Source organism: Seriola dumerili, unplaced genomic scaffold (genome assembly GCF_002260705.1).
Source record: "Seriola dumerili isolate Sdu_G_001 unplaced genomic scaffold, Sdu_1.0 BDQW01000068.1, whole genome shotgun sequence".
NCBI classification, from domain to species: Eukaryota; Metazoa; Chordata; class Actinopteri; order Carangiformes; family Carangidae; genus Seriola; species Seriola dumerili.
Genome location: NW_019174323.1, coordinates 11,457,513 through 11,472,139, shown reverse-complemented (window position 1 = coordinate 11,472,139; position 14,627 = coordinate 11,457,513). Strand labels below are relative to the sequence as shown.

The 14,627-nt window shown below is 40.8% G+C and overlaps 2 protein-coding genes across 2 annotated transcripts; both read left to right on the top strand.

Annotated features, from left to right (window-relative positions):
* Window positions 1-290: 290 nt before the first annotated feature.
* On the top strand, window positions 291-6,924 carry LOC111220050 (ELKS/Rab6-interacting/CAST family member 1-like). Its single transcript, XM_022742993.1, has 6 exons — window positions 291-507; window positions 2,194-5,970; window positions 6,062-6,257; window positions 6,348-6,421; window positions 6,501-6,592; window positions 6,719-6,924. Exons 1-6 carry the CDS (start codon window positions 454-456, stop codon window positions 6,777-6,779), a joined length of 4,254 nt encoding a protein of 1,417 aa, XP_022598714.1. The 5' UTR covers window positions 291-453; the 3' UTR covers window positions 6,780-6,924.
* Window positions 6,925-10,051: 3,127 nt separating this feature from the next.
* LOC111220266 (mucin-5AC-like) lies at window positions 10,052-13,917 on the top strand. The gene is made up of 8 exons (XM_022743293.1): window positions 10,052-11,295; window positions 11,499-11,544; window positions 11,813-11,947; window positions 12,404-12,493; window positions 12,635-12,760; window positions 12,896-13,018; window positions 13,472-13,543; window positions 13,837-13,917. Exons 1-8 carry the CDS (start codon window positions 10,396-10,398, stop codon window positions 13,872-13,874), a joined length of 1,530 nt encoding a protein of 509 aa, XP_022599014.1. The 5' UTR covers window positions 10,052-10,395; the 3' UTR covers window positions 13,875-13,917.
* Window positions 13,918-14,627: the final 710 nt, after the last annotated feature.

The window sequence follows — 14,627 nt, the reverse complement described above, 5'->3', positions numbered from 1 at the left end:
AAGAAATGTCTTCAGACAGGGGCTCCTTTTGTTTTTCCGTCATAATTGTTTATAATGTGGAGGATCGTCATTACGCCCTGCTGTGTAAGCAGACCTCTGTCAAAAGAGCGACTCACCGAGCACAACACAGAAACCACCACGTTTCTCTGTGGCCTGGTTTCTCACAAGCTCTTCTCACATCCGCAACACGTAGACTTGATGCACTGGCGACTCAGCTGCGTTAATCACCCTCTTCCTCATAATGATACACCGGACATATGTCAGTATGAGGAACTGAACCGTGACTAGTCTTTCAACCTGGTCACGTTAGGATGCAGCTTGATGTTAAGTTACATGTGTAGGAAAATTTAAAACTGACGGGCGATTTACATTTTTCCCCCCCATCACGGTTACTCCCAAAGGAAAATTACTTAAGTCAGATGGTCAGAGAGTCAACGAGGACGAAGTTTGACGATGGACCCTGACAGTCCCGTTTCCAGGGTGGGGAGGACTTTTTGGACAGTTTGGGTGAGTTGCTGCATTTGAAACTAAGTTTCTAACGGGGGCTGCTGTAATTTTCATATTTGAAAGCAGTAAAATGTGGATGCAAAGTCATCCCTCGCTTCCTGTGTGTCTGTCTACCTCTACTGGATGTATGGATGTCTCTCTCTCTCTCTCTCTCTCTCTCTCTCTCTCTCTCTCTCTCTCTCTCTCGCTCTCTCAAAAGCACGCACACACGCACACACACGTTTGTTTGTCTCCTAAATTCGTAATTTCGAAATCACATTTGCTATATGAAGTACTTTGTGAAGCTCTTTGAGCTGCACTAACCTGTGTGAAAAGTGCTATACAAATAAAGTTTGATTGATTATTGGCATATGCCTGTAGACATATTGCACAACTGACCGGCTGTACACTGACTAAAAGGTCTAAAGGCTTCACTTAAAGCATTTAATATTTGTAATACATTATTTGGTGGTTTACCAATTGAATACCATCTGTATTTTGCCTTGAATTAGTGTCAGATTACACGTTTTTATAAGAATCTTTATAGGAAATTATCAGGAATTTATGGACTCATAAAATAAAATATTGTGTTTTTGTACAGCGACAGGAGCATTAGTGAGATTCGGTACTGATCAAGGCCTGTTCTAATGTTTAATGTTAGATTATTATTCTGACTCTGAACTTCCCCTCAGCTTTATGTTATGTTTTAGAGTCTTTCAGCTTGTTTTGGTTTCACAACTGCAACTTTCATTGCTCTCATCAATCTAGTTTCCAGCCAAAGTAGGAGGTTGTTTTGAGAATAAAAAGTCCTGACAGTTTGACTGAATTGCCATTTTTTCCCCACTTCATTCATTGATGTGAAACACTAAACAAATTCAGGGATTTGAAACCAACTGTACACTACCTGCCCAGCACAAAGTAATTACTGTGCAGCATTTGGTAGATAAAGAGCCAGGTATAGAGGAGCAGTGGAGCAGAACTGCAGCTGAACTAAAAGGAAAGTAAATATTGAGCTTACATTCATCTGGTCACCTGATACATTACTTCAGATAAATGCTAATGTTGCTCCATGTCTACAGAATGTGTAAATAGTGAATGTAAAAATTAAAAAAAAATGATGGGTAACACGTCTTCCATACCAACCTTGTAAGGTGTCAATGTTGTGTTTGAAGCTCATTGCACTGCAACAAAAACTGAATAATAGAATTATTGCAGTTTTAAATGGAACCATAATTAATGTCATTAGTTATGACTGCCCTGCTGTGAAAGAGGTCTGTTCACCCAGGATGTGTTAGAATGGGTTGAGGTCAGCCCTCTGAGGGGGGAAAGACCAAACCAAGCTCAGGAAACCATTTATGGACCTCAGTCTATGTATGAGGGCATTGTCATCCTGCAACAGGAAGGGGCCTTCCACAAACTGTTGCTGCAAAGCCGGAAGGTATGAGGCTATTGTGTAAGTAGCCATCTACAGTACAGTAATGCTGTAGCCTGTATTTTCCTTAATTGGCACTAAGGGGCAAAGACAAAGACATCAAGCACACATGGCATCCATTATCAGGAAAAAGTATGTTTTATTTGAATCACTTGAAGCAATTGCACAAGACAAATTATATTGAAAAAAGAGAAATTAGAACATGAATAGATCAAATGTTGATTCATTAACTAACAAAAAAATAAGTCAACTCTTTCTCTCTATATCTTTCATAGTCCTATATAACCGAAGCTGTGAACAGATTCCTCAGGCCAGAGCCCAATAACACCGACAGCAATGACCCGAATGCCTCCCAGCAATCTGCAGTTGACAGTGAGCCTGCTGACAGTGATCACCCAGAAGGTGACACTAGTGGAAGGGGTGTCGATGAGGAACAGCTTCTTGCGACAGCTTCTCTGCTTAGTTCATCACGGCCAGTTGTTGCCTGGGATCTTTCCACCACAGACATCGACTTGGGGCCTGTGGAAGAAAGCATGCAGTACAAAAGCCAGCTGAGTGGGGGTAATGAAAGCACAGCATCTGAGGAAGGTGAGGGGACGAGAGAGGAACAGTTAGGCCAAACAAGAAATGATGATGCAGGACTGCCTGTTGCTAAAGATGCAAGAGCAAAAGAAGATGAAGAAGAAGAAAACCGAGATTGGAAATTGTACACTCATGGACAAGGTGAGACGCCAGAGAATGATGAGTATGAAGAACAGGCAAAGATGGAGTCACGAAATCTTACAGAAGATGCAATGAGTGAAGACACAGAGGGAAGTGGAAGAAAGGATGCTGAGGATGAGACTCAGGGGACACTGGATGATCATCAAAAAATGGATGAAACCATGACAGAGATCCAAGTAAAGGAGGAAGATGATAAAATCCACCATGCAGATGAGAAAGATTTGGAGGCAGAAGACACTGAGATAATGTTGCACCCAATGACAGATTTTAGTTTAGAAAAGGAGCTTAGCATGCCTATAGAAGAGGCAAGGGTACAGAGGGATGAGGCGGTTACGGCAGTGATGTATGAAGAAGTAGAAAACAGTTGTGGTGTGTTGCAGCTGACCTCGGAAAATGAAAACAAGTATGATGAGGAGGCAAAACCAGTTGAGAATCAATTTTCAGTAGCTGAAGAGCTGTCAGAAAGTGATGTTGAGGGAGACAAAGGCATTACTTCACTGGAAGATGAATTACAAACTACCCTCAAAAAAAGTGGCAGTGTGTCAGAGGATGTTGGACAAGAGCATGCGATGGCTCATAGAAGTGAAAGTGATGAAGTTGAGGATGAAAGAGAAAAGGAGGATGAGAACACAGTGGACGAGAGCGAGCAGAGTGAGGAAGAAACTGTCAATGATGCTGCAGACAATCAGGCAATAGATGAAGAGCCAGAGCAGGAAGAAGACGTCAAAATGGGTTCAGAAGACATTCAAGGCATTTTTACTGAACATGTTACATACAATGAAGAAGCCGTGCAAAACGCTGAAGCAGAGCTACACACAGCTGAATTCACAGATGAAGGAAAGGAGGATGTGGCTAAGGACACCGAAGTGCAAACCAAAACAAGAGAGATGGATGATGTCGATGGTGCAGTAACTGATGAAAAATCTCATGTGACAGCAACAGACATTTCGGCAGACGAGAGAGTTTGTGATGAAGAGGAGAGGCTTTCTAGCGAGACAGAAGACGACACAGAAAGTTGCATGGAAATAGCCTGTACGACCACCTCATTTACAGTAAAACCTGAAGGCGAGACCGGAAAGGAAAAAAGCGGAGAGTCTAAGAATATACCTCCAGGAATATGCGAAGGCCCGTTTGTTGTGTCGCAGGGGCTAAATTCTCCGACATCTGAGGAAACACAAGAGGGAGTTCCTGAATACAACAATGACCCTGGGCCAGATGAAAATACAACACATAGCTTCCTGGATGTAGGAGATTCCAAGGAAATCCATGCTGCTGAATTACCAGAAGAGGTGGAGAGCAAAGAGTTGGAGAGCCTTAAAAACAGTGGTGCTGGAGGTGACTATTTAATGCTGAGGGAGCAAATGAAAGAGGAACGAGAAAACACAGAAGATATTGAGAAGGAGCACACTGGAATACTGCACCTCACAGATACTGGATTACCACAAGAAACAGAGGAGCTGCTTGTTGAACCAGCAACTGAAGAATCGGGACACTTATTTGAGGAAGAGGAAGGAAAATTATTGGACAGTTCGAAGATGGGAATGGAACACTCAGAAAAGCACTTTGAGACACATGTGGGTGTAACAGGTGAGACAGCAAAAGAGCTGCAAGATGTGACTGAAGAGCTGTTGGTTGAATTTGAAATAGATGGACAGTTAAGTGCTGAAGATGGCTGTGAGACAACAGGAGTCATAGCAGCAGAGGATTCGGTGGTCGGATTTGCGGATGAAACATTAAAAATGCTTGAGGCTGAAGTACAGAATATGACCAGGACAGCGTTCTTTCAAGAATCAGAAGATACCATAAACTTTGAACAAAACAGCAACATGACTCCTAGTTTACTAGAAGACATCGCTGAATGTGGATTCATGAAAGAGCCAGTTGAGACTGAGCCTAAATTACTTGAAGATAGAACTGTGGAAATGCAAGATGCAGGGATAGATACGGAAGAACCAGGTTATGGAGTTGAGGAGGAAGAAGTAGAAGATGAAATTCAGAGCAACAATGAGATGGAGTTTTTCAATCCAGAGGTTGTGGGAATGGCAGCTGGTCCAGCCACAGAAAACAACACAGATAATTTGTTTGGAGAATCTGAAATATCTAGAATGGATGAGTCGCTGGAGACAAAAAATCAACTATCAGACGAAGCATTTGGGATGAGCAAGAAGGAGATGTTAACAGATACCAAAGCAGTGGGTGAATTAATGACAATGGAGTCCAAGCCAAAAGATTTGACTTTGATAGCAATAACAGAAATGGCAAAGCATGTGACAGAATCAGAGGGGAGTTATCCTGAAGAAACAAGTAGCTCAGTCAGTCAAGATGTGATTGATCAAGAAATCCTCGACTTGTGGATACAGACAGCATCGTTAAAAGACACGGACATGGAACAACAAGAGGGGCCTGAACCCGGACAACAAATGGACACAAAAATAGAGCCATCAAATGAGGAACAAGATGAAATGCCATCGGTGCAGGCAGAGAAGGAGAAAGAGCAGCTTGTGGAGTCAAATTCAGGAGAATCTGGATTATTGAGTGACGTTGAAATGTCTTCATCAACAGCAGAGTCAGGATTTTTGGACCAGTCTGTCAGTGAATGGGACACAAACCAAAGTGACACCCATCTGCTGAAATCGACCAGCACTGGGTCATTTCAAGGCATCTATGACAAGTTGGCTAGTATGTCAGAATCAGCAGACATCTCTGAATTCTCTACACAACAACCCAACTCTGAATCTCAGCATATATTGATGGAGGAAGCAGTGGAGGCAGGACAATCTGATCTGACAGAGAAGGAATCAAGTGTTGAGACTGGATTTCCTTCAGATTTAGGAGTAATATCATCAGAAGCTGGACATCTAAATCAGGAATCGGACGAATCACAAGAAAAAACGGATGAAGAACAAGTTGAATTGGCGGTGACTGAAACAGGATCACAGGAAGAGACTGATGCTGAGGTAATGGACCTATCATGGAGAACTGATTTGAAAGACACTGAAGAAGCAGACGTTGAGGCCAAAATGGGCTCACTCTTCAAAGACGAGAAAACTAAAGTTGAAGATGCGCCTCTTGAGGTGACTGAGTCTGACTCTCCAGATGAAATCAAACACGCTGAATCAGGACGATCTAGAAGTGGCTCAGATGCTTCGTCGCAGGAGGAAATCATGCTGACAGAATCACAAGACGACGCCTGTACTGAATCCAAGAAGTTGTTGAAGTTGCCCTCACTGGACAAACCACAGCCAGAAGATATTGCTGAATCACTACTCGAGCTAAACCAGGCTGAGGATACAGAACAGACGACAACTAAACCTGAAGATCAGACTGAGGTATTGTTTCCAAATTCACATTTAATCATAGTAAATCAGTATTTGAAACCATACAGAGATGGTGTGAATTCAGATGTATTTGTCATTGCAGGTGAATGCATCTTCACTGGACTTCTCTGCGCAAAGATCAAGAATTGCTGTTAAAAACCCTTGTGTAAGGCCACCCAAAGATCCCCGTTCCCTGCTAAATATGCCCTCACTGGATCCCACACCCTCCTCACATCTGCCAGTCAGAGCACCTATAGGTGTGCCTTTGGGAGGCATGGGCATTGGAATAAAACTGCCTGGTAGGTCACTTACTGTTATTTATCCTGAGTTTTTCATGTCTGGTTATTTTCCATAATCTCTAATTAATGTCACACATTTTTGTTTTTTAGGGCTTGGTGCAGGTTTTCCTGTTTTAAAAAAGACGCGTGTGGTGAGAGAAGACAAAAGCTCAGAAAGCTCACAGGTACTATTACTAGTCTTTGAAAATCACTTGCCTCTCATGTTGAGGGGGATACATCATTGAAATGTCACTACATCAACAGGAACCTGAGTCAAAGTCAGAGGAGAAGAGTGACACTCCCAAACAAGATGAGGCACAACCCAGACCTAAATGGATGCCACCAAGACAACCAGGGTAAAAAAGAGTATTGACATTATTACTGTATATATATATATATATATATATATATATATATAGCTCTAAAGAGGCATATTGTGTTCAGATATTTTCTAATTCTTATTTTTATAAATGTTTCCCCAGATTTGGAAATCCACTCATGTCTGAACTGAAGTCCAAACTGAAGAAAACCACAAAAGAGTGAAAAAATATGAATTGTAATGCATTGTGTGAATATTTGATTATATGATACAAAAAAAAAAAATTATTTTTGATGTATTTATCAAACTGAATACAGTGATGAGATGTTCATATTCTATGTTAAAGTTCTGTAATAAATTTGAGCTGAAAAACAAATGGTTTTTTTTCTTATACAGTCAAAAAGTGGTAATACCTGGCTTTGCTGGGTTGTTAACACACACGTCACTCTAGCCTCAAAATGTCAATCAGTCAAACATTACACAAGAACAAAAGACAAACAACACACTTTGGAAGTTTAATCAGTTCAGGGAGCACCAAACACAAAAAGCAAGATACTGAGAAATCTGATAGTATGATGTATGATTGAATGAAAAATCTCAGTTTAACATTTATCCTACAGATGAACGACCAATTAAAGGAAACAGACATAAAGTGTCTTCGTAACCTATTGGGTCACACTGAGCCTCCAGATCAAAAGCTTCAGTACTCCTTGACATATATCTGTGAAACCTGACTACAGTGATGAAAACAACTAGATATCCTCTATTTTGTGTTTCAGTGGTGGTGGTTGAGAGCACTATCTAACATGTTAGTCCAAAGTCTACCATCAAGTTGAGACCTAGTGATTGTGACAGCTACGGTAAATAACTAACATAATTTTCATCAAAGCACTGTGTTGTATTTGGGAACAACTTGTTTTTTCACTTTTTCGTATTAGTATTAATAGTATTATTATGCAGAGAGACTCAGTGAGTATGTCATTGTTCTGTTTTGATCCCTCAGTTCCCAAATAAGGCCTATGAGGTGCAAAAGGATATAATAAATTATTGAAGTGGCACAGTGAAGACCCTGGCTGTGTTCACGACTGAGTGCAGATGAGAAAAACAAACTAGATCTACTTTGTTGATCTATTACAAGAAAGCATTCAATTTTTAAAACATAGTTTCACTGACAATAGGTGTCAGTGTTGTCCCATTGTATGGATATCACTCACTCTTAAATACGCGAAGAAGAAGAAGAATCTTCAGCTGTGATTGGTTGGAATCATCCAATGAGCGAGAATAAAACTGCTATTTGAACTAGAGTGGCGGACCTCTGTTTTCTTGAACTTTTCGCTGTTATTTTGACATGCCGTTGATATTAGTGTTTCATTTAACAGGCTCGAGTCTCCAGTAAACTATTTCAGATACTTTCACAGACATAACATCCACCAAGAAGTGCCAGCTGAAATAGGTAAGTCAAAGCTGTTTCCAATCTACTGACGTTAACGTTACCAAGTTAACATTAGCTTAGCGTCGTTCGGGACCTACTTGACATCGTTACTGTAACCTCTCAACATGAAACTTGACAAAACAACATCCGTTAATGTTTTTTTTTTTTAGACTTTTCTGAGACTGACGTGTATGTTACCTGCAACGTCTGTGACCCCTCTCTGCTGGCTGCAGTCATTATACCTAGCTAGCGTTATGTTATAAAGTCATAAGTAACATTAGACCAGCAGCTCCAGTGGTACGCAACGTACTACTAACGGTTGATCATCATGTATTGTCATCTAGATGAATAACTTCGTAGAAGTGGTGTCAAGTGTTTAACTGCTTGCTATTTTTACTAACAAGTCTGTCTGTTGTCTAAAATGTTATGTTTTTACTTCAACTGTCACTAACATAATCCTGTGATGAAGCTATTTAATATAATCTCAGAGTTGTCCATAATTGTGGCATATTGTCACAGTGTAAGTGTACATGATCTAATGTCAAAGTAAAGATGTTTTGTATGACTTTTAATCCACAGGTCGCAGGAAGGGAGAGTCTGAGAGGACACCTGGAAAAATATGTGTCAGGAAGTCTGAGTATTGTGTCCTGTCTCCAAAAGAACAAACAAATCCTTATTTTCCGAATATAAAAGAAAAGGAGAAATTGATTAGTATGGCCAGTAAGACAACAGTGCAACCCTCATGTGTTCAGGAAAATCCAGAAGTTGATGAATGTCGTGAAAATATTCCACCAGGAGGCACCGCTGCCGTTGGGACTTCAAAGCTCAAGGTCCAAGTAGGAGATGTGATTGAATATTCCTCTGCACAGCCAAGTGGAGAAAACAAGCCTCTCTCTGACACCTGCATCTCTTCAACCCCAGCTCCGGCAAGCAGCAATGGTGGAGTCAAGGCAAAATCACGGCTCTCTGGTCTCCAGTCTGCTCTAACACCCATTTTAAAATACTTAAACATTGGCAATAAAGGTTCATCACCAGAGCCTTTAAAACGTGGAAACAATCCTCGTCTCAGTGTTCCCTTTTGTGTTACCACGGCAGATTGTCAAAATTCAACTGGAGGCTCTCGTCAAAATCCCAACTCTGATTTATCCAGTAGCCATTCTGGGCGATCACTAGATGATGAGGTTGCTCCTGTGTGCTGGCTGTATGATGAACACTTGCCAGAAATTACTCTCCTTAATGATACATGTGATTCCACAATGCAAATGACTAGAAATGATTCTGCTCTTCCTGACAGCATGCCTGCAACACCTGTAAAAGCTAGGACTGTGAACAGCACATTTCCCACTCTCCAGCCCTCCCAGCTGAGTTCCTCCACCAATATAAACACTACCGCTCACAAACCCTGCCCTCAGAATGAGACAGTCAATCCTCTTCAATCTAGTGTCAAAGACAAAAATTCTGAACTCTACCCTCCTGAGCTGCCGAAACACAATGGGACAACAAGTACAGACCTTAATGACAAGATGGTAGACATCCCTGAGAGCATGTATGCTCCTGAGCGCTGGCTGGATGACAGATATTTCCCAGAAATTACTCTCCTGGATGTTACACATGATTCAGAACCATCACCAGGAGCAGAAACATCCCCTATGGAGGTCACACAGGATAATCCCCCAGTGGATGTTGTGAAAAACAGGAGGCCTTCATCAGAGTTGAGTGGACAAATTGTGGCAGAGCCTGGCAGACTGGACATGATTGAAAGTGAAGAATCGTCAAGTACTCTTACTGGCAATGTCACCCAGACCTTAAGCTCCTTTAGTGAGCAATCTGATAAGTGTGTGGAGGAAAACGTCATGAAAGCTTCCTCGGACGTAACTAGGGATATTTCTATGGGTAGTGTTTTGGAAAGCAGTAGGTCTTCATCGGAGCCCTGTGGACAAAACATGGCGAAGAGCCAAACTTCAGCTGAGGACACACTTGGTACCCATCCTGCTAATGTTACTCGTGACATAAGCTCCTCTAGCGACATGTCTGTCCAGTCTGCTGAGTCACAGACCTCTGATGTGCAGTGTAACACCAGTTTAAAAAATGTCACCTCTGAGCTTCATGTTAAAACTGTGGAGACCTCTAATACTGTGGAAGCTAACAACGAAGAGCTACTTACTACCCATGATGCTGAGTTGACAGGTATAGTGCCACAACCAAGCCCAGAAACAGCCAAGTCTTCGAACGGCACATTTACCATTGCACAGCCCTCCACCGATTTAAATACTACTGCTCAAATATCCTGCCCTCACAATAAGACTCTGGATCTTCCACCATCTAATGGAAACAGCCCCAAAGCACAGAGTGAGGCTACAGAGCAGGTTAGTGCAGACTTTAAGAACACTACTGAAACTTCACTTATTATGAATCAGAGTAGTTCCGCTGGTAAAGCAAGTGGTTCGTGTGAAGTGAACAATGCCACTTTTGATAGGCATTCTCTTCAAAAATCAAGTGGCAATACACATTTAGGGGAAGCCAGTGGTACAAGCGTTTGCCTTCAGAACACTTTCGACAGTAAACCGACCTCTAAACAGAATGGCACCATAACTTTGTCAGAAACCAGCTCCAGTGACGGTCACCAGAATACTTTGGACAAGCCCTCTCCTCCTAAAGTCTGTAATCCAACCACTAGCCCAAACGATGACACTTCTGAAGTCCATCCTCCTGAACTGCCAAAACAAAATGTAACAACAACTATCACCCCTGAGAGCACGTTTGAAGCTAATTCAGCCGTAGAGGTAGCTTCTGGAGCTAGTAGACATGAGGCTAAAGATCATTCACACCCAAACCTGCCTGCGACGGACGGTCTTTCCGGCGCTTTGGGCCATCAGAGCATGGCTGTGGAGAGCAACAAAGCAAACACATTCAATTTGGATGACACCTTAGATTTAAAAGTAGACTCTTTGGTTACTTCCACACCAATGACTAACTCTAAAGTGTTCCACTTCAGCACCGAACGCGAGGACGGTAAAACCATAGCTGCACAGAAAAAACTGTACGGGTATGGACCCAGTAATCCAGTTGGTCAGGTGCCATCAGACGTTCCATCTAACATTGTCTCTGACCGAAAAACGTTCTTGACGCAACCCACTGCTAGGACCCTTTTGCCCCCTGCGAAAGCTGCATCCCAGCTGTTGAAGTACAAGCCAGCCATCATGCCTCTGAGAAGATGTGAGCCGTCGACATCAGGCCTGCCGATGACAAGACAGAGAGCTCAAGCTGAGGTTTTGAAAAACACTGCAGCTTCCGATGCAGCCCAAGGGGTAGGCTTTGCATGTTGAATGTCTTTTGGTAATCTAAGTGTATAAAATGTTGACAGCACCTTCTGTTTAAATACACAGATCAAATTAACTCTGTTGATCCTGTCAGTTTCATCTGCTAAATCCACTTTTTTATGATTGAGACAACTGAAAGCGAGCTTTGCCTGTATGTACTGATGACAGTTCTCCCCTGTTCTTGTTTTAAGACCACAGGAATATCAAGCTCCTACAACCTGCGTGCTACAACAACAGGTAGGCAGTATATATTGATGATTTTTTAGAATGAACTTGGTATTTTAGATAAATGTTTAGGGTTAATTGTTAAAAATATGGGATGAGAACTGTAAGCATTAGTGCACTCTGTGAACTTAAAGTTAAATTTTCTTTTATGTAATATTTTTAGACAAAGTTTTAGTGTCTTTTTACTTAATTTCAGTATGACTTTTTAGCTATGTACACTGCAAATGGAAGATGCACACAATATCCACAATTCACACCATCTTCCCTCTGCTGACGTTAGGATCCAATAAGCCCAATTCTGGCTTGCCGAGACCACCGTCAGGAATCCAGAGAGCTGCAGCGGGTCTCAGGCCACCATCAGCAAGAAGCAACGCACTAACTGCTTCAAGTACCGACAGACTCCATGGGCCTACAGGTACTCACTCAGTGGTTCACAGACTGTATGCTTTGACTGTTGATTCTGATAGCCAATCACAAATAGGAAATCAATATGTGCATAAATGTGACACTTTAAATTAGATTAGATTAGATTAATAGTTTTGCTGTACATATGTACACTATTTCCATACAGTTGTTTTTCTGAGCCCCAGTAATAAACAAGTAAACAAACAAACAAGGATGGAAGAGCTCGCAAGACAAGCCATGATGAGAGTACTTTTTGATTTTTGTTAAATGTGACAAGAAAAAGGGGGAAAAATGCACATTTGCCATTTAAAGCTATTTGTAAGTTTTGCTATTGCTACATAGCCTGTTGACTTGCTTTATTTTTATGTTATCTTTATTTATTTTATTATTACATCTTGTTTACATTAATGTTTTTAACATGTTTTAATGCTCATTTGTTTTTTTCTCACTCTTTATGCACCAACAGTTGCTAACCCAGTGACAAGGGCTTCACAACCAAAGAAGCATCCCTTAACCAGGGGTGAAGCTTTGCCAACAGCAAAGAGGAAGAAAATGGGTAAATGTTGAGCAGCTGCAAAGGAAATACTGTGATCATACAGCTGTTCTTAATTTTTTAAGACTTGCATTGTTAATATTTGCACAAAAGCTAGCTAACATCACCTAAGACTAAAACTTTTTTTTTTTCTCCTCCTTTCAGATGCTCCCTTACCATCCAGTAGTACCGAAGCTCCAGCATCTTCCTGTGATCCTGTGAACAGAGCCAAAAACCTGAAACAGCCCACAACCAGTCAGAAACCTGTGCCAGCTAAAACCCAAAGAGATGGTTGGTTGGGATTGTATCTTACTGTTCTGTTATGTAGAAAAATTAAGCTATTTCAGCTGGGATTTATGGACTAGTGAGTTCAGCAACTTCTTGACTCTTTGTTAGTTACTAACCTGCTCTGGTACATGATTTCAGATACTGCAGTGCCAGCCAGTACTGCTGAAACCATAACAACTTGCGATGCTGCTAGCAGAGCCAGAACCCTGAAACAACCTGCAAACAGCCATAGAGGTCTTGGAGCTAAACCCCAAGGCCATGGTAAGTTGGGATTGCTGATATTCCAAAATGGGACAGCTAAGGCCCCCGGAAGTCTTACAGGACTAATTTAATCAAACCTCTGGCGTAGGATGCTCCATGCATGTGAACATCTGCATAGTAAGATCTTTGTCGTTGGGTGTATTGTCTTCAGATTGTCTGAAGGCTGCTAGCGATCATAATGGTCATGATGTACAATCTTTGATCCAGCTATAAGCAAAAGTGGTCCTTCATCATTTCTTATATAGATAGCACAAACTGGTGTCTCTGGATAGCAACTACTACACTAGCACTATCATTACGACATAGTGTTGGCTGGAGGAATAACATAGACAAAGGTATAAATGAAATGAGGTAGTCGCTATACTACTCCAAAACTGAAAACTAAACAAAAAGTGCAAGATATTTGGCAGAGACTTTGTTCACAGTAATGTAATGATTCAAATTGTATTGCAGGATGTGCCAAATGTGTGGTGCTTGAAGAGCAACTCACAATAAAATCAGAAGAAATAAGGAGACTGAAAGCAGGTATGAATTGCTACTGTCTTTTTTATCTTAATGAATGTATTAAAATGATTTGGACAACATGCTGTTACATTGTGTAATAAAAACCCTGTGAGTTTTCATCATTCGTACCACTCATTGAACGTTACCTCAGTCATGACTTTTAATGTTTAATATTTCAAAAATGATCCCCCTCTTTTAGTTTTGGAGTCTCTTTTGTCCAGTCTCATAATTGTGTCAGTACCCAAATTTTAATTTATTTTGTACTAGGTTTTGAATTTTTAATTGTTCATTTTTTTGATTTCCCTCTTTTCCAGAGCTGCTGAAGTACAGTAAACATGGAGAACAATGCTGAATGCTCCAATTAAATCCCAATGTGACTATTTAATAACATATCTATAGTTTTTTTGTCAATAATTTTTTTTTGTCAATAAATGAATTTTAAATATTCTAAAATACTAATTTGTTACACTGCTTTGCTCAGTGAAGTCAATTTGTTAACATGATTTAATGAATGCTATGAAGCTCTTCAGTGTAGAATAGTGGCTTTGTTTGACCGGGCATAACTTTACTGAAATCTGTCTGATATGTGATATATAAGAGTCCACAACACGGTGTAATAAAACATTGTTTTTTCAACCCCCTGAAATGGACACCAATTATAAATTCAACCATATATATCTTTACTAATACTAAAAGGTTTTGATGAATATTTGCTTGTTATGAGGCTGTAACTACTTTTTACACTGCCAGAATAAATATTAAAATATACTGACGAACAATGCTAAAATGAGTATATACTGTATATGTGCATGTAAATGTTGCACTGTTTGTGTTTATATCTACTAATATGGAGTGAAAAACAAATACTGAAGACATTCGGATCAGCTTACTCTTGGACGCCTAACGTGGTCTTTAGAGTTTGTATGTTTGTGAGATCTTTGAAATAAATATGCTGAAGGGCTAATTGTGCTTTGCATTTCATAATTATCCTGTGAATTAAGTGAGTCTTTATGGCTGTCATCCATATCAACGGAATGGTTTCACATGTAGTCAGCCGCTAGGTGGCAACATGACCCCGGAGCCTGTGTCCATGGTGAGTGTGTAG

Excerpts from the sequence above, each read along its gene's own strand:
- LOC111220050 (XM_022742993.1), top strand. The coding sequence starts at position 454 with ATGGACCCTGACAGTCCCGTTTCCAGGGTGGGGAGGACTTTTTGGACA. Across the intron at positions 6,258-6,347 it reads CATTGGAATAAAACTGCCTG|GGCTTGGTGCAGGTTTTCCT; the intron begins GTAGGTCACTTA and ends TTTGTTTTTTAG. Across the intron at positions 6,593-6,718 it reads ATGCCACCAAGACAACCAGG|ATTTGGAAATCCACTCATGT; the intron begins GTAAAAAAGAGT and ends ATGTTTCCCCAG.
- LOC111220266 (XM_022743293.1), top strand. The coding sequence starts at position 10,396 with ATGAATCAGAGTAGTTCCGCTGGTAAAGCAAGTGGTTCGTGTGAAGTG. Across the intron at positions 11,545-11,812 it reads CCTGCGTGCTACAACAACAG|GATCCAATAAGCCCAATTCT; the intron begins GTAGGCAGTATA and ends TGCTGACGTTAG. Across the intron at positions 12,761-12,895 it reads AGCTAAAACCCAAAGAGATG|ATACTGCAGTGCCAGCCAGT; the intron begins GTTGGTTGGGAT and ends ACATGATTTCAG.